At 34.5% G+C, this 20,333-nt stretch overlaps 2 protein-coding genes across 3 annotated transcripts in view; one reads left to right on the top strand and one right to left on the bottom strand.

The window, feature by feature from the left end:
• The window catches only part of LOC111503687 (uncharacterized), a 55,350-nt gene extending 44,106 nt beyond the window's left edge, over positions 1–11,244 (bottom strand). For both annotated transcript variants that reach the window (XM_074175069.1, XM_074175070.1), the window contains exons 1-4: positions 10,947–11,244; positions 10,534–10,673; positions 10,365–10,478; positions 5,635–7,310 (exon numbers count right to left, since the gene is read on the bottom strand). In XM_074175069.1, the coding sequence (XP_074031170.1) occupies positions 5,635–7,310; positions 10,365–10,478; positions 10,534–10,657 (1,914 nt within the window). In that variant the 5' untranslated portion in view covers positions 10,658–10,673; positions 10,947–11,244. The remainder of the gene's footprint in view (positions 1–5,634; positions 7,311–10,364; positions 10,479–10,533; positions 10,674–10,946) is intronic.
• Positions 11,245–15,652: 4,408 nt separating this feature from the next.
• OstDelta (Oligosaccharide transferase Delta subunit) lies at positions 15,653–19,668 on the top strand. The gene is made up of 3 exons (XM_023160579.2): positions 15,653–15,811; positions 15,869–16,194; positions 18,029–19,668. The coding sequence occupies exons 1-3, from the start codon at positions 15,784–15,786 to the stop codon at positions 19,511–19,513; spliced, it is 1,839 nt and encodes a 612-aa protein (XP_023016347.2). The 5' UTR covers positions 15,653–15,783; the 3' UTR covers positions 19,514–19,668.
• Positions 19,669–20,333: the final 665 nt, after the last annotated feature.

The following is a 20,333-nucleotide window of genomic DNA, read 5'->3' as shown; positions in this document are numbered from 1 at the left end:
CCACGAGAAGGTATGTTCAAAATGCAGTATAATCATGCGCAATATAATTCACATTTTAAAGTGTTTGAAACTTGATTGTATTCAATTTGAATGTTTCATTTTTAGATTCATATGAACACATATTGATACTTTTACAATTTTCCTTTTGACATATTTCTCATGGCAAAAATATTCTACAACTCTTGTGAATGACTATAAAAAACTCTGTTGAAATAAATGTATCTAGCAATAACAAAAGACATCTACCCTTATCAAATATAATGAAAACTGCCAATAATGAAAACTTACCTGTTGAAAATGAATCAAATTCAACAAATGAATATTTTATAGAAAAGATTCACAACAATGTTTTGGTTGGTTTCCGGGTTTTGCCGTGGTCTCTGAAACTGTTTCAGTTGATACGTCAAGAAGAATACTTCGACCACGCCACTGAAGATGACAGCCACAGCTGATTGTACGTACGTTTGGAGATTGTAACCAAAGAAGACCACGACAAAACCCGGAAACCAATCAAAACATTGACACCAACCGTGAAAGCCTACATTCCAAAATCACAACAATAATACAATTCTCAACTATAACATGAACATCGACAAATTTCACATGAGCTTCTTCCTTCATCAAAAAACACCAGCAGAAGTGATCTCCCCGATAAAAAAAACTATATTGAAACCAGCGGAAGGTATTGATATAAGTGGTAAAGTCATAAAAAGCATCACTGGGTGTATTGCTGAACCCTCATCTTATCTAATCAACGAATCTTTCACTACAGGCGAGATTCCCAATGTGAAGGAGTCTAAAGAAATACCATTCTTCAAAAATAAGGAAACAACAAATGATACAATAGATTATCGTCAGATTTGCTTACCAAGCCATATCGCTGAAAAATTTGAAATAGCATATTTTGACTGGCTGACTTACTATCTTGAACGATTTAACCTACTACCAGACATTCAGTATGGGTTCGGGAAAATTAAATCCACCATCAGCGCCATAGGAGGTTGAATAGACTTTATTTAGAAGGCACCTAATGAGAAACAAAACCCTATCAGACTTTTTATGACCTTGGTTGTGCATTTGACTTAGAAGATCACAAACTGTAATTGATGAAAATGGAAGCCACTGTAGGTGCACCTCAGGGTTCGGTACTTGGGTCACTGGTCTTCATCATTTTCATCAGTGATATTAGCAGAATTTGTGGCACACCTGATCGAGTCATAGAATATGCAGATGATACAAACACATTATCAATCCGAACAACTCAGCGATAAGTGTAATAAAGCACCTACTGAATTTAGTAAGTGCTGTCAAGTTAATGGTCTAACATCAAATGCAACAAAAACAAGATATACGCAGTTTCTACCAAAAAAAATGTGTTATAATATGCAAACTTCATTAACATATTGACGTCAAATCTATTGAAGTCACGGATAAAATGAAATTCCTGGGGTTGATGCTACGTAGAATCAAAACTCACTTAGGAATAACACATGAACAAAGTAACCACAGAATTGAGTTCTCTTTGTTGTTATCCGAAATATAAGAGACATAATATCACCCCATGTACTAAAGCTCCTATAATATGGGTTGATGCACTCCACTCTTCAATATTACTTAATATTTTGGGGCCATGCTTTAATGTCGACAACATTATCATGTAAGCGAGTCTTTAAAAAAGAAAACATTTTGACTCTACCAAGTTTATATATTCTACTTTTTATGTACATCAAAGAGTAATAAGTAAAACTGGAACCTCTGGAAGAGAATAAATCCAAAATAAGCACTTTTTCCAAACTACAAAAATGTTATTTTCTTCTTGACACGTGTTTCACCAACCAAGTTTGCGTTTTCAGGAAATGAAGAAAACTAATTCCTAAGTCAACAACCAAGTTTCGTTCATCTCCTAAAGACAACAACTTGGTTGATGTCGTAATGATAAAGAAGTATAAACTCTGAAAATCTTTAAAAAAAAACGAATCCCTTCTGAAAATATTTTCTTTTCAATTTACCTCAGCTCGCACAAGTATCGACTTCTGAGGGTTATTGTTCTTAACCCTGCGTCAGACATGTGGACTTCTGTAACATTTGTAGACACGTGGGGTGTGTGAGACCCCAATATGATTTTTCTGTTAAAATTAACATTTTTTTGAATTCCAACATTGTTGTTATGAGAATTCTATACTGTAATATCTCTTTTTGCAATAATAGTGTATTATATACCTAGGGTGAGAAGTGAGCTATTATTTACCGAGCATTTTTATATCTTGAGGCGCGTAGCGCCGAGGGATATAATGTGCGAGGTAAATAATAGCTTTCTCAGCCGAGGTATATATAGAATTTTTTTCACTACTAACATTGATATATTAACAATTTTAATTTTGGCATTAGTAATTTTCTACCAATTTGTTGGATATATCGGAATATCAAGTAGAATGGAGCGTGTTTCTAATCAGACTGGCTTTATTTATGTAAAAATTTGGCATGTGTCAAATTTTGATATGAATCTAGCAAATATCTCATTGCATTTTTGATATACTTCAATATTCCACCTCTCTCATCGCTTCTGTTTGTATAGAACTTGTAATTTCTCAATTCTGCATTATAGTGAGAAAAAAAATTCCTTGGTTATATGATAACCCAAGGCGGCTATGAATTGTTGCATGTCAAATTGAAACGGTACAGTTTCCATGTTGAATGCACAATGTCGATGATAAGCGCGCAACATCTACTTAGGCCATGAAAACGTTTGCCGGCGTTTCCATGAAAACCAAACACTGTACAATGATTATTATTAATTAAGATTAAGTTAAAAGATCTTTATAAGTAAAACGTCAATATAATTAATTGAAAAATGGGTTAAAATTCAAGTGACGATGATTTAGAGATGATGTACCCCGCCTGATTTGTCACAATTGTACAATTAATTATAATTTCAAATAATTTTCAAGCGTATTTCCAATGTTCAATTTCCTACTTCTAGTTGATAATTAGGTTAACAAAAGTTTCTGTGAATATCTTCAAAATTATAGAATTGTTCTCATTATTTACTTAGGTGTTTTTTTATTATCATTATTTACCAAGGGTGAGAAATATTAATTCTCGTTAGGGGAATGGAGTAAATAATAGCAATTTCTCAGGTTAGTAGTGAATAAAATAATTTTCAATTTACCAAAACGAGCAAAAATTCGTTGTATTCCGTCTTTACCAAAACAATGGGTTCTTTTAGTAGAAAAAATACAGATTTACTCGAAGAAGTCTTTTGCACATAAAACGACTACATAATTATCAAATTACTGGTTCAAACAGATAATAAAACATCATAAAATGGAAATAAAAAAAAAGTTACAGTTCATTAATATTTGCCATTTCTACGCAAGATTTTCAGTTCAGATTTTCAGTTCAGAAATTGCCCAAGAGTTCAATGAATATTTTGTTAATAGTGTTAATCTGATAACGGATAGCATTGAAACCCAAGAGTTATGGTCAAACCTAGATCACAACCTATACAGACCATTTAAAAAATTTAGAGCAATCACTTTAAAGGAGTTGAGAGAAATTATTAATTCTTTGGATAATAAACACAGTATTCATGAAATACTAAGTTGTAAAATACTTAAACAAATATTTGAAACGGCTGGTCATGCTATACTTAATTTTATTAATACTTCTTTACGAACGGGAAAAATTCCACAGGGACTTAAAACCAGTACTATTATTCCAATCCAAAAAATCAGTAATACTATAAAAGCTGATGAATTCAGACCTATTAATACACTACCAGCCCTAGAAAAAATTTTAGAAATGACTGTTTATAACCAATTGTTGGAATTTATCAATGACAATCAAATCTTATTCAAAAGACAGTCAGGGTTTCGAAAAAACCATTCCTGTGAGTCAGCACTCCAGTTGTCATTAAGTAAATTTAATAATGAACTGGAGCACAACAAATATGTTGTTTCTGTGTTTCTCGATTTGAAAAGGGCTTTTGAGACAATTGATAGAAATATTCTTCTTGCTAAGCTCAAGAGATATGGTGTAGGCGGTCAGACCTTCAATTGGTTTTATGATTATTTGTCTAATAGAAAGCAGAGGGTAAGAATTAACAATACATTTTCAAATGAAATCACAAATGACAAGGGTGTTCCTCAAGGTAGTGTTTTAGCTCCACTGCTTTTCATAATATATCTTAATGATATTAACTTATTTGTGGACTGTGAATTCATAAATCTGTTCGCAGATGATACATTATTAGCATGTAGTGATACAGACTTGGATAGAGCTATTCACAAAATGAATTCCATCTTAGTCAGTGTTAAAAGATATCTCGATATCAATAAATTGAAATTAAATGTAACTAAAACCAAAGCCATGATAATTACTAATAAATTTAAATACAACAAAATTGGGATAAATAATTTAGACATAAATATTGATAACAAGAAAATTGAGATCGTCACAAATATAAAATACTTAGGAGTCCAACTCGACAATACACTTTCTTTTGATAGCCATTTCGACTATGTTCATAAAAAAATTTCAAAAAAATTATACTTTTTTTCAAGAATTGCTAGTAATTTATCAACAGCCACTAAAATAACAGTTTATAAAGCAATTATTCTGCCTCATTTTGACTATTGTGCATCAATCATATACTCTATGAACTTAAATAAAATTAATCAACTGCAGAAATTGCAAAATAGAGGCATGAGAATTATTCTGAGATGTAATAGATACACACCAATAAATTCAATGTTATCCACCCTTCAGTGGCTGCCCGTATTACAAAGGTTACTGTACTTCGCAATGATATTTATTTATAAGATAATAAATAATTTGTCTCCTTCTTATTTCATGAATATGGTCAACTACAATTATGAAATCCATGAACACTATACTCGCAATAACTGCAATCTACATATTGTCAGAAAAAATTTTAAAAGTAGTATGAATTCAGTATTTTTTAAAGGCTTCATTAAATTTAATGACCTACCAACTGACGTAAAAGACTGTTTATCAATAAATGTCTTCAAAAGAAATTTGTTAAAATATATAAAAGAGACATAACTTACATTTGGATAAAGTTGTAAATCTATGTTTTATATGTTAGTTTTGATTGTGAAATATTTGAATTGTTTCGGTATAAATCTTCTAATGTTACCTATATAACTAGCATTACTAAGTAGAAATAATGAATATTATTTGTAAAATAATAGCACGGAGCGATAGAACTATTTATTGTTACTTGTAATAGTTTTAAAATTACTGAATAGCATATATTAGTTACTTTTTCTGTTCTATCTTTTCCTATTTTTTTTTATTGTATATTAGGGAAACCTATTTCTGAAATAAAGAAAGATTATTATTATTATTATTTCTGCATGGTCCAGACATACGTCAAACGACCACTGATTTGAGATGTGAATATGAGAGTGGAGGCTATATGCGGAAGCTACTGAATATATCTGACACTGGGGCGCCAATTTCGAAAAGTTATATGGAATTTTCTACGGCTGGGGTATGTCACACCCCACGTGTCGGAGGCGGGATTAAGGGCGCAACAACTGGTTACCAGATTTTAAACAGATTTCCAATCAGCATTAAATACTAACCAATAAAAATTATAGGCAAACTAACCTGCACATGGTGACTGTGATTAGGTACAATATTCTGGTCGACCGTCATGGGATCCAGCACCCCTTCATTGATGCCCTTATCGATGGCATTCTGCAACTCAGGATTCGACACCAAAGACTGTGCCACCTGATACAGAATGTCCTCAGATATTTCATCATTATTCAAATTATCCAAAAGTGTAGGGTCCAAATCCAGACCCGTCCCATCCAAATTGATATTGTTCTGATCCAAATTCTGGGCAGAATGTTGCAGCATGGTGTCCATAGTGAATGATTTGGTGTCTTCGTTCATGATGATCGACCGGATGTCTTCGGCGCTGGGAATATCTTCCATGTTCACACTTTTTCTCCTAGAAGTTTCAGAAACTCTTCTCTCAGGTTTTTTCTCCTTGAATTTCGCACTTTCGTCGGTACTGGGACGCTTTGGCTTCATATCTCCCATGCTACTTCTCCTCTCCTTATTCCTAGATTCGTTTTTCTCAGGACTATTGTGGGAATGTTTTTCCTTTTCGTTTCTACCATCGACACTTGTCCTGTTCTTCACTGGGGTCTGCTGAGCTTCCACAGACTTCCTGTGTGGCTCCTGGGGCAGGATTTTAGCAGGCTTTCCTGGGCTTGAAGCTTCTGGTGTCATAGGAGTGAGGGGCTCCTTCCCCCCAACACGCCTGATGATGTCTGGAGTAGAGAACAACGCAAAATCGTCTAGAATAGGTTTGATAACTTTCTTCTCCTTCTTCGGAGGCTTTTTATCGATTGGTTTAGGCTCTTCCACGGGCTTTTCTGACGGAGGTTTATCTTCAATTGGCTTCTCCTGCGGATTTTCCTCCTTCACCTCCTTTATTTCTTTCTTCGCCTCTTTCACTTCCTTTGCGTCACTACTAATGCTTTTCTTCCTCTTGGGGCTTCTTGGAGTCCCCTTCGACTCGGCCTTCGATCTCCTGCTAACCCTCCTGGGCGTCTGTTTCACTTTTAGTTCCTCTTCAAAGTCATAGTCAGAGTCGTCCTTGTCATCCTCCATCTCCAAGTCCATTTCGTCAACAAAATCATCATAGTCATCACTTTCTTCCTCAATAACCTCTTTGGTTTTAACTTTTGCCTTGGCAGGCTTTGGTCGTTCTGGTTTGGGAGCAATTTTAGCTTCGGTCTTGATGATTTTTGCTTTTGTTTTCGGAGGGGTCTCGACTGGTAGAAGTTTTACTTCCTGTGGAGGGGGTTCTTTAACTTCAACTGAGCTGGGCTCTATCTTAGGTTCACTGGGAGTAACGGGAGGTTGAGGTTTTTCAGGAACCACTTTCTGCTCTACCACAGGCTTCACAATTTCTGCAGGTGTCTCAACAGGGGAAGGGGGAACAGCAGATTTTTGTAGAACCACCTTATTGCTCTTGTTTGGTGGCGCGATAGTGATTGACTGGATCAGTTTTACTTTGGGAGGGGTCTTTATGGGTTGTTTATATGAAGATGTCATCACCAGAGGAGGTGGCTCGGACATGCTCAAAGGGGGCATCTGGAGTGCCGGATCGGGGCCGTCAAGTATACTGAGAGCTTTTGCCAGTTCATCTTCTGGCGGAGGGCTATCATTCCGAGGGGACATCAATAGCGTATAATCATGGTCTAGCTTGAAGTTGCGCAAGTTTCTAGCGACTTCTTCCATGTCCATCGAATTTGTTCTCACGACTTCTGAAAAAGTACAGAGATCTTAATTTTGAAATCTTAATATGCATACAGATTTTTGTTACGCTAGCGAAGAAATAATTGAGAAAGAAATAGAACACATCCAATAATAATAATTATTATTCAATCAATCATTAATTCATTTCAAATAAAAACATCCGATGGTTTACTAGCTTCAAATAATGAATTACTGAAAAGATAATTCCTGGAAAATTTGACGACTAATTTTAAAGTTACTGTAAAACCAGCCTCTTATTTTCTTTAGTTTAAAAATAAACAGGATGGATCTATTCGAGTAAGTCAAAAAGCTTATACCAAAAAGGTATTGGAGCGTGTTGGAATGGGAAACTGTAATCCAATTTACATCACTATTACAAATGAGCATATTCAACCAAGGAAGGACAAGGAGCAGATTTCAACAGAGAGCAAGATGTTGGAACACTTATGTATTCATGACTTGCACGCTTCCAGATATAGCCTATGCAGTTGGATTTGCTTCTAGAACCCTAGAAAATCCTAATAACGATTGTATTCATCTAACAGGAATATTTCGTTATCCTCAAAGTACATCAGACTATGGAATTCTTTATAAACCTCGATTCAAAACTGGTATTATAAAGAGTTCCAAATGATGCAGACCATGGAGAAGACAATACAACAGGTCGATCAATTACAGGGGTAGTATGTATGTATGCTGGTGATGCAGTCTCATGGCTCAGTCAGAGACAGTCATCAGTTGCCATATCCACAACAGAGGCAGAAATTGTAGCTACGAGTGAAGCAGCTAGAGATTAATTTGGCTGAAATTATCAAGCCAGAGGGAACACCACTGTTAATGGTAGATAATGAAGTTGCAATTAGATTGTCCCAAAATCCAGAGTACCATATCTGCACTAAGTATATCAAAACAAAACATTTTTTGTGACAGAACTTGTTACAGAAGGTTCTGTTGAAGTAAGAAAAATAGCATTGTTGAAACCACTATTAATCAGGGACTGCATACTCTGTGTGGAAGTATGAGCCTGAGTTGGGATAATTATTCTACAATGGGGGAAGTGGTTCATATAAGAACATTCTCTCTAATTTGTATTTTTGATTGGATCACCCTAAATTCATTTATTCAAGAATGACAGGTTGATTTCTAAGTAACGTTGAATGTTGTTGATGTTGAATTCATTTGAGTAATATGAAAAGCTGAGTTGTTTCCTGTATACTGAAAAAGTATTCCTTCGAATCATATACCAACAATTTCGAAACCCAATAGGTCTCATCAATGGTGCTAAGCTGAACCACAAATGCATTGATGGACTCAACTGTCTTTCAAAGACAAACCAGAGTAAAGGCAATAACATGTCCCCTTACGAAGACGCCATCTATGAGATCGATGTAGAACTTATATATCATAGAAAAATGAGGCTCTTCAAAGCTGTTAGTTGCAAAGCCCAGCTTCGACATCAACCACTAACAAGAAATGTTCTCTTGGCGAGCCTCGTTCATCGTTGATATTCAAGGGTTGAGTTCTGTTGATCCCATAGATGGCGTCTTCGTACGGGGAGATGTCATCGCCTTTCCCATTGACAAAACAGTATTGAAAGGAGACTTGGAAAATGAATTATAATACACATCTTTCAATAAAGTAATGAAATATTTGGATATATCAGAATTCATTATTGTTTGATAATCAACAGTGTCCTACATTTTTCATCAAAAATATCACCATATCTTTTGTTTCAGGAGAGGTGACTGAAATGTTAAAAATCATCCATTTCAAACAATCCTATCGAATCTTTGTTCCCAAATTCAGCCAAATGTTCCATCAAGAGAAAATTTGGCTGATCAACTAACATGTGTTGCTGAGAATTGGGGATCAAAGATCCATGGGGAGTGTTAGAAAAGACGGATTTTTAGTTAACTTTGTTTTGAACTGTTCCATTTGATTTTTGAGTTTGCCCTGTTGGCATGTTTAAATGTTGATGTTTTTTTGATGAAGTAGTTGCCAATTTTCATAAATAAAAGTCATTACGCAACTCATTTTCCTCTTTTGATTACGAACATATTCAACTATATAAAAATAGTCGAACCATTGCTAAAAATCATTCAACATGAAACACATAGTAGAAATTATGAAAAACAGTGAAATGATTTCAATGATATATTCAGCATTTACTTTACTAGGAATCAACATTTCCTGAAAAAAACCTAAGATGAAAATGTCTTACTTTTAAAAAAAAAGCCTCCTGTGTATTTTCTTTGGATAACAGGGGTGTTTTCTTTGCTATGCTCTGCTTCTAGAAGAATTAGAGCATACTTGAATATCTTTCACAAGTTTTTTTGGCTACTAATCTACAGCGAAGGATACATTGAATACTGATTTGTTGTAATTTTTTGTTTTGGGGATTTTCTCCGAATATTGTTCGATAAAAATATCCCTGCTTCCAAAACTTCTGACAAGCGATGTAAGTATATAGTTGGCATTAATCTTATTTGGAGATATATGCTTTGGTTTCAGAGAACCTTGTAAGACCAAATTCAGTAGTTGAGGAGTTGTCATATGACCGTGCCCTCACTCTATATTTCTTTTTATTTTAGTAATCAACTTCTTTTTGACAAAGAACATTGCTCTTTCTTTGAATTTCAAAATAAGTGAGTTTTTTAAAAAATACTGCAATATTTGTGTTTTGACTTGAAGTATTTGTTCAAAAACGTTTTCTTAGCTGATTGTCATTCCCTAGAGTTTTCTATTAGGTATGTGAAATGAATCATAATTCAAACAGCTATGCAGAAGAATTAGCAACAATTTTCTATTAAAGCAGAAGGGGCAAGATCCAGACATTGTTTTAGAAAATAGTGAGTAATTTTTGCCTGATCAGCTCAAACTTTTAAAGAATGAGTAGCTACGCCAGTGTATAGAAATTTTAGGTTAACCCTACTATGTGTTTCACTGTTGTCTTTCTATCCTATCATATTCCAGTAATAACAGAAGATTCGGTAACATTTCCATGTGAAGAGGGACACTGCAGTTATAGAATGTTTTTCCTAAAAATAAAAAATATTATTTACCTTCATTTATAGCATCGGGAATGTAAGTCACATTATTCACAGTAATGTCAATACCTTGTTTCTCCGACTGATTAAATTTCATGATTTGTATGTTAGTTGGTCCACTTCTCTGTTCTACAAAAAACATATTTGACTTTGGATTAACAAAATGTCAAAATCTGTTACTTACTCAAAAATGTTTCAACTGTATCTTGATCAGGTGTCACCGTACCATCTTCACCAACAAGCAGCAGTAAGCTGTTATCCAACTCATCATCTTTAATGTCAGTTACTCTAACAACGCTATTTGACATTTTCCTGCTTGTGCATCTGGAAAATCATTTATTTCATTCATTCGTTCACTCATCTGGTAATATAAGTTCTCTGCCATTTGAAGATTGATTTGTGGAAATGACAACTTGTGCAAAAGCTGGGAATACTGAAGTCTCCCCTTAAGGAACTCTCGACAGAAATGAATAGCACAATAAAAATGACATAAAATTTATTAGCCTTGGAACACATGCATAAAGTTAATATACAAATGTTTTTACACATAAGTGATACATATACAAGGGTGTCAGTGGATATAACTGTTCGAAGTACCTAATAATTCATATTAAACGCAAACAAATGCGTTTGTTTGTCCACTATTGAGGCGAGGTACATCAATTTCTGTAGTTTGTTTATCGATCGTTTGGCTTCAAACTTCCCTCGATTCACTCCACACTGTTTGTTTCACAAAATCTATGAACACTTGCCGAATTCTATATTTGACTGATTTACCAGCTAGCTTATTTAATGTTTAATTTCGCCTTTTTCTTCAAAAAAGCTAGGCCTCCATTTTGTTTAAAAAACCCAGCGAGAAAACAGCGCCATGGAAACTATGGGAAATGGAATAAACAAATGACAGCATGACGATTCTTCTTCTTTTCGATTCAATGTCCTCTGCAACTAAGGTTATCCGGCCAAGCATGACGATTAACGGATGACAAATGACAAGTGACCGTACATGTCAACAATGTTAGAAACGTCTGTAGACAACAACTGCTGTTATATTACCCCTCGTAATACAAAATGACATAGATACAGAGCACGATATTAAGCTTCTTAATGAAATATCCCAACGTGGCGTGATAAGTATACGCCTCGAAGCACATAATATATGCTTATGATCTAATAATATTTCAGTTATAAGATTCGTGAATTGGGTGCAATAATTGATATTTTTCAAATAGGTATATAAGGTTACAAATGTAAATGCTTTTGATTCTCGGTCAAGCAAGTGAATCAAAAAATGAACATACTATGTGTTTGCTTATCAATATTGTTTTCGCTGTATTTTATTGTATTCAACAGAAGACGAGGCATTTGATGTACGACTGGCAAATCTTTACAATGACGATTGTGAAATTTTTGAATTTTCGTTCATAGTGTGAGAACATCGCCAGTTGAACGATATGATCAAATGTGTGAAGATATTCCTCCATACTGATATTACATTAGAGTTGACAGTGAACAATAAATTGTACATCATAACATAAAATACATCCATAATTGATAAGGATTGAGTGGAGGCGGAGTTTCAAATTCCCTGATTGATTCGGCCGTTACTTGATAAAGATTCATAGTAATTTCATAAACTACACCTCACGATTTGATCTCCACAAACTTTTGTGGAGATAAAATCGTGAGGTATAGTTTATGAAAAGTTTCAAATTCCATTGTTGGCACCACTGAATTTATATCCATTTTTTTCAGTAGTATCCACAACCGTGGTCGTCAAATTGCGGCTCGCAGCCGATATTTCTGTGGCCCGCCATGAAGTAAATAATTTCAATAGTCAGCTACATTTCATAACAAAATCAAAACAGATTTTGCGTTCGAATCCGACGACGGCGACGCGCTATGCTTGTTCGTTACTGGAGGGTACGGGGGCGAAGTCACGACCCGCGCTCCCCGCTCACCACGCCTATATACCACACTTGAGTTGAGTGTCAAGAAAGAAGAGCCGTGAGCCATTTCATTTGTTTCAACGCACAAGACTGAACGTTTCTTGCATTACGAGTGTAATGGCGGGTGTATCATCTAAATGTGCTACTAAAAGGAAGATAAACTGATCAGAATAGGAGTTTTCAAGAAAAATGGAACAAAGAGTTTTGTTTTATAAGTGGATATAAGGAAAGTACTGCGATATGTTAATTATGCTGGGAAACTGTGGTCGGAATTGAGCGATACAATTTATTTCGGCACTACACAAGTAAGCATAGTTCATTTACGGAAACCTACACTTTAAATACGATTCAAAAAAAGAATAAAATAATTCATTTGAAATCGTCAATTCATCGTCAACAAAATATAATGACCACAGCAGTCGGGCGAAATGAAGCTATTACAAAAGCATCGTACCAAGTATGCAACATTCTTGCAAAACGCATGAAACCCTTTACTGATGCTGAATTGATAAAAGAGTGTATGATAACTGTTTCCCAAACGTTGTTACAAAATTTTTCAAATAGTAAACAAATAATGGCAGAAGTAAAAAAGCTTACGCTTTCTGAATCCACCTGTCGCCGCCGTGTTGAAGGTATTTTGAAAAATTTGTTTGAGGCAGTAATTGACAAACTGAAAAATTGCAAATACATCAGTTTTGCTTGTGTTTCCAGTACGGATATAACTTCTATGTCTCAGTGCTCATTATTTGTTCGGTACTGCACAATGGACGGAATCATAGAAGAAGACTTCTTAGCAGTAAATACCATGAAGGGGCATACGAGAGGTTGTGATTTTATGGAAGTTCTAAAAAAATTTGTGGAAACACATAGAATACCTGTAAATAAGTTGATACCAGTGTGTACTGATGGTTGTCCATCAATGGTGGGTGCAACTAATGGTTTGATTACTTTAATGAAGGAGGAATGGAATTTACCTAATTTGTTGCCCATTCATTACTTGCTGCATCAAGAAACTTTGTCATGTAAAATTTCGAATAAAAAATTGAAAGATGTTATGAATACGATTGTGAGCATTATAAATTTTATTCGTGCGCACGAACTTAATCATCGAAAATTCAAAGACCTTCTTGAAGAATTACAAGCTAATTATGGCGATGTTATCTTGCATACGGCCATCAGATGGTTAAGCAAAGGAAAAGTATTAGAACGGTTCTTTCATTTGAAACACGAAATAATACTTATTTTACAACAAAGTGGCAAAGAATTTCCTCAACTACAGCAAAATGAATGGTGGGCACTTGCGGCTTTTTTGACCGATATTACCATGAAATTCAATAATCTAACTTTAGAGATGCAAGGACCTAATAAGATAATTGGGCAAATGACAAATAAAGTGTTCGCATTTGAGGACAATCTGCAATTATACATAAATGAGCTCGAAGCAGGAGATTTTTCAAATTTTCCAACTGTTGCTGCTCTGCAATCTAAAATTTTTATTCCAGACAGTACTATCTATCAAGATATGATATCCTATTTGAAAGAATATCTGTTAGAAATTCAAAATAGATTTGACGATGTGAGAAAAATCAAGAACTGTTTTATACTCGTGGAAAACCCTTGGCATGTTGAAAACGAAGATATGGAATTATTCTGCCAGTTTGGATTTTCTAAAACACAGTTGATGAATGAAATCATTGAACTAAAGCAAGACACGCAGCTGAAAGCTAATTTCGTTGAACACCGTGAAAAGCAGGAGTATATTGAGTTTTGGAAAAATGCACCTAGCAATTATAAATCTTTACAAGACTGTGCACAATTCGTTTTAACTATATTTTTTTCAACATATCTCTGTGAAGCTTCATTTTCGAAAATGAGCTTTTTGAAAAACAAATACCGCAATCGTCTTTCCACTCAATTAGAAGACACAACGAGTATTGCATGTAGTCCAAATGATGCCGATATACAAGAAATAATTAAAAAAGTTCAACATCATAATTCGTAATTATAATGAGATATTTATAATTATAGGGTTGATTGTTTTTTACCTACCTATGTTTAAAAATTATCTTTTTCCAATAAATATTTTAATGAACAAAATTGGATTCGAATTACTTTTATAATTAGTATAAACACAAAATTTCACAATTTTTGACATTGAAACTGACCCAAGAATACTTCTTGAAAATGTCAATTCTCTAATTGATTCGGCCGTTACTTGATGAAGATCCATATAGTGATTTCAAAAACTACACCTCACGATTTGATCTCCACAAACTTTATTTAAAAAAAAAATCACAACATATTTCGCTAGCGCAGTATATATTTTTTTTAATAAAGTTTGTGGAGATCAAATCGTGAAGTGTAGTTTTTGAAAATGTCAATTCACTGGATTCATCATTCGTCTATTTTGTCAGACATCGACTGCTAAAACCATTAGTCATTTGATGTTGTCATGCAATAACATATTTGAAAAATAGTCCTGATCTGAGAGAAATGAACTTAACAGTAATTCAGAGTCATTTTCAATAATGTCTACTATTAGATACAATTATATATATATATATATATATATATATATATATATATATATATATATATATATATATATATATATATATATATATATATATATATATATATATATATATATATATATATATATATATAATGCTCTACTTTGCCAAATGTCATTTGTCAAACACAAAATAATCTATACATGTTTAACCTTCTCCATCAGTTTATATGTTCAATTTATTGTTTTCAACTCATTTTTACTGCCCTGAAGAAGCTTCCCATTAGAAGCGAAAGCTTGGAAAAGTAGAGCAGAGTTTTGATTTTTGATTTTTTGACTGTGAGACCCCGTTAATCTATATATATATATACATATATATATATATATATATATATATATATATATATATATATATATATATATATATATATATATATATATATTTTAATTGATGCAACTAATTTTCCTTCATTTTGAGTATTTCAATATTAAATTCTACAAAAAGGATGTGAAGCTTTATATCTTCTATTAATTATCTGCGAGCGCTTTCGACAGTTGGTAGTACTGTCATCTTCTGGCACTCCTCAAACTTTGAGGAGTGCAGAAGTACTCACTTTTTTCACGGGGAAAAGTAACTTCATAAAAAGTGACATTTTGTTACCTGTCATCAGAGATTGAAATGTCAAACTTCTTTTTCGTCACAGAAAAAAGTACAATTTGGCCACAAAAAAACTGCAAAAGTACTGATTGTGTATAATATGTCGTAACCTTTAGTTTTTCAAGTGTTTGTTCATATATATATATATATATATATATATATATATATATATATATATATATTTGTTGGTAGGTTGTGAAAACTAAATTACGCAGGCGCAAAGCCACAGCAACATACGTGTCAAAAAGCTGCGGGCTCTGGTTACGGAATGTTGTGATGTGCCGGTGAAATTTGTAGTTAGTAATACAAAACTTCAAAATGAAAATCAGCACTTTTTCCATTCTAGGTTTGTAGAAATCTTTTCCGCACCGTTTTTATTATAAAAAAAACTATTCTGTTTCAGCATTATTTAGTACTCTTTCCCTGCTTGCTTATCATACACATGCAAGTATAGGAGGTTACATTAGTTTATCAGATAAAAAAAAGTTTCTACAAGTTCTTTCAAAATCCTTCAATATCGAGGGAGATGATGTGTCCTCATCTTACTACGGGGCAAAAGGGTTGAAATTGTTGAACGAACCCTACGAAAAATCAGTTGTGTCTGATAACTGTGCTCACATCAAGAAAAACTTTAACCCAGCCAAAAATATGGAGAGCACTTTCAATGCTCTCAGTACTTGGTCTCTTCTGGGATGTCAGGGAAGCTTACACAATTCCGCTAACATAAAGGTAAGGTAATGAAATGAACAATACTTACTTGGTGAGATGAAACATTATACCATTGCAAACAAGAACTTTTGAAACAAGATGTATATAATTCAAGATGTGTAATATTCTTCCTAATGGTATGAAAATGGTTTTTGAAAAAAAAATAAGACATGTATTTTTGTCTGCTGATAAAAAAGTGAAAGTCAAAACTTCCTGCAAACTTATATATAAACACAATTGTTTATGAAACTAAAATATACTTTCACAAGAGACTTGTTCATTGCTTTGTTGGCATTGTAGCAAAATTGAATTCGAAATGAATGTGCTATTAAATTTATATGTATGGAAAAGATAGGGGATGCAACCTTCTTTTTTTATTATTTTGAATGTGAATTTCACAATTGATCTCATGTTTCCAGTTTGTGTAAACCCCTATTCAGCCTACAGAACCACTTTGACTTCAATTATTTATTTTTAGGCCATAATTTTGTAAGATTTTCACTGGACAGTTTACAAAACCGCCACATGTGTTTTGCTATATAATAGCTTTTTCAAGCTATTTATATTGACTAAATTCTACTTGGTTTGAGCTGTATATAATAACAATTTGGATCATATGACCTTACACCTAAGCAATAAATAATTATTTTATTTGAGAGTAGGTAAAAACAATTGAAAATTTTTTAACATAAAAAAATTACCAACTCAATAAATAGCTGGTAATGAACTAATTACAATTTGTGCATTATATAATAACAATTTGATTCATATGACCTACCTAATTGATGACTACATGAGTACAGGTAAAAACTAATTGAAAATTTGAAGATCATAAAAAAATTAACAAACCTAATGAATGGACATGTAATAAACTACTTATCAATTTCTACATTAGAAAACACATTCAAAAGAAATAAAGAAATTAATTCTATCTAGTTGTTTGACTGAATAGAATTGATTTCCTCGCCTCTTCCAAGCATTCCAAAAGATGAGTTCGAAACCTTTCTCTTCAAAACTTAATACTTCATGGGGTCTTGGTTGAACTTATGCTCCTCTGTCAGAAGATGGTTTGCAAATGTTGAATTGGTCTTCACATTCAAGAAACCACTCAATAGGTTCTTTTATTCTTTGGAAAAAGGTTCTCTCCGTTTGGCCAATATAAAGTTTTGGGCAAGAACCATAAGTTAATACACTTATCTATCTGACACCATGAAGATCTAAGAATTTAGAGGTTAATTTTACCTTCAAAGTAAGCTGTGAAAGTTGCATTTTGATTTTTAGGAGACACGTTTTCTTAAAGTATAATAAAAACTTGTTCGTGTTTCACCAGCTCTTTATCTTTTTCATGTTTTCAGCGGCATCTTGAGCTGGTTTAATAACAATATCTGTGTTATAAAACTTTGAACCTCACTCACTATATATTAGCTTATTTAGTTCAACCAAAGGATGATTATACAAGTTTTCGAGAGGATTTGTAGATTGACAAAAACAAGCTCACAGCATTTCTTGAAAATCTTTTGCTTTTTTTTTAACAAAGGGCTAATTAAATTTTTAATGTTAAGTGTGATTCAATCTGTGTATCATAAGACATTCTATTCATTGGAATGCTGGTTTGATAACTTTTTAATTGACAGGTCCAACAGTAAGTGAGCTAACAAAGATTACTGTTGAACACGATGAACTGCTAAACTCGTTTCTGAAAAAAAAAAGATAGCTAAAGTATGAATGATGGAAGTTCAGCAGTTTCCTTCTGGAATATATTACTTGTGTATGAGATATTCACCAATGTGTGGTCTCTGATATGTTTAAATAAATAAAACAATACAAGTTTCGTTGAGTTGAATTTTCATTTCAGGATATAGCAGCTGTAGTGGAAAATGACAAATCATCTTTGCTAGATCTGCGCTATGCCGCCGAAACATTGTCCCTTCTCAAACAGGCCATTCCCAACCCTACAAAAGTCGTTCAACTCATCCAGGCTAAGCTGAAAGAAGATGATAGCCTTCAGAATATCGGCCATGCCTTACATCTCTCAGCTCTCTTAGGAAACGCAGGAAAATTTGCCCAAGATCGCATCGAAGATGTAGTTGTCCAAGCAGATGAAGTAGACGGGAAAATTCTCCAATGGGAAGGAGGCCTCACCACAACTTCTCTGTTGATAACGGGGCTGCTTCGTCTGCCTGGCGCTACTCCTTTCACCCCAGTACAGGCCGAGAAATTGGCTAATTATTTGCTAACGAGGAAGACCGTTCAAACTTCTAAGGGGGTTTGGGCTCTCCTGGAAGCCGCTACGGCCCTGTCTGCAAGCAGCGTGTCCCCAGTGAGCATCTCAGTAGTGGGAAGCGCCCAGGTAACTGTTGACAAGCCGGAACTACGCATACAAGTAAGTGATTTGTTCGGGCAGGCCCTGAAGCCAGCTCCAGGAGCTGTGGTGGCTCAGTCCGTGAAGCGAGTTGCTGATGATCAGGTGGTGACATCGAAACAAGCCTTAACAGGTGGAAGCAGCACTACTGAGTTCGTTCTTGTCCTGAAACAAGAGCCTGGGTTCTATCATGTTGTTTTAAGTGTAGGCAGCCATACTGCAGCGTTTAATGCCAAAATATCGGGACCCATATCGATCAAGTCTTTGGAAATTGGTTTGAGTGATGCTGATGGCAGCTCGGCTTTAAAACTGTCCCAAGTGACGTACCCTGGGAAGCTCGGGTCAACCCTCCAAGCAGATTCGAGCCAACACTTAGTGGTGAAGTTTGCGATCTCCAGAAATGTGCACCAGGCTTTCCTTAGACTCTACTCTGGCAGGAAGGAAATAGTCTTTGTTGCTGAGCAAGACACGAGCAAGCAGTATAAGGTGGAAGTTAACCTGGCAAAAGAACTCTCCAATTCCGGCACGTTTGAAATGGAGCTCATTCTAGGGGATGCCATCGTCATGAACCCCATCCGCTGGCTGCTGGGAAGCATCGAAGTCAGCCTAGGCTCAGAAGCTCCGCAGGCTACGAAGCCCATTCGGGGACCCAAGCCGGAAATCAAGCACTTGTTCCGACCGGCAGAAAAACGTCCAGCCGAGGCGGTGTCGCTGTTTTTCACAGCTCTCACAGCGTCCCCTTTCCTGATCCTCCTGATTCTATGGGGAAAACTCGGGATCAACTTTGGGAATTTTACGGTTGTCGCTCTACCATTCCACGCAGGGTTTGGAGCTAGTCTGGCGCTGTTCACACTGTTCTGGTTGAAACTGGATATGTTTGTGACTTGCGCTTGGCTGATTCCTATTGGAGGGTTCACGTTTTTGAGTGGACATAAACTGCTGAGTTGCATCGCGAGGAGTAGAAAGCAGGAAAAGTAGCAGTAGTACTCCTTGAGTAGTTTTTTTTGAACTGACAAGATTTCATTTCATTTTGTTTTCATTTGTTGTATCATCTTTCTGAGAGTGTTAAGTTAGTCCAAAATATAACTGTCACAAATTTTGTAATATAATACTTTACAAGGTGTTTAATTTTATTTAGTAGTTTCATTTTTGACGTTTCGATTTTCGTCAAATTCATCTTCAGAACCCGAAACGTCAATTTTAGCAAGTTTATAAAATATTGCTTGGTGTTGTATACTATTATAATTATTAAACGAACAGTTGTATGGTTGAACTTGTGAATCAGAAGCTGAAATAAAATGAAAAGTGATAGGACTGTTGGAAATTTCATAGGTGGTAGACTTTATTTACTTTAGGAAAAAAATCATGCATTTTTTTATGCACTTATAAATTTTTGAAACTTGTGTGTTAATTCAACATACTTCCTAAAACTAAGAGTTCAACCATAACAAAGCATTAATGGAAACTTGGCATAGGCTGACCAACACTTCAGTAATTGATAGCTTGGGTCAAATCAAAAATGAGCATGCGCCAAATTGAAATATTTCCTTAGAGGTGTCATTGACCCGATACATTTCAAAATGATTGATTCTAATTTGTATCTATTATAATGTAAAAATGAATGAAATGTTCATATGGAATTATTTTCATCAGTATTATATTATTATTATATTATTATTATTATATTAAATGAAAAACAATTGAGGCTATCTTATCATATGCATAAATCGGATACTTAGGTATTATTAACTAGGTATATAGTTATCCGAGTTGCCAATGATGAGTCGTCGAATTACTC

This window comes from Leptinotarsa decemlineata, unplaced genomic scaffold, assembly GCF_025532065.1.
Source record: "Leptinotarsa decemlineata unplaced genomic scaffold, Ldec_3_MD MMD2_tig00000882_RagTag_RagTag, whole genome shotgun sequence".
Taxonomy (NCBI): Eukaryota; Metazoa; Arthropoda; class Insecta; order Coleoptera; family Chrysomelidae; genus Leptinotarsa; species Leptinotarsa decemlineata.
Note: the sequence above shows the minus strand (reverse complement) of the source record. Positions and strands in the feature narration are given on the sequence as shown.

What these genes read in the sequence shown, in the direction of transcription:
- OstDelta (XM_023160579.2), top strand. Translation starts at nt 15,784, where the DNA reads ATGAAAATCAGCACTTTTTCCATTCTAG. An exon ending in CAGCACTTTTTCCATTCTAG is followed by an intron (nt 15,812 to 15,868) that starts GTTTGTAGAAAT and finishes ATTCTGTTTCAG; the next exon opens with CATTATTTAGTACTCTTTCC. An exon ending in ACAATTCCGCTAACATAAAG is followed by an intron (nt 16,195 to 18,028) that starts GTAAGGTAATGA and finishes TTTTCATTTCAG; the next exon opens with GATATAGCAGCTGTAGTGGA.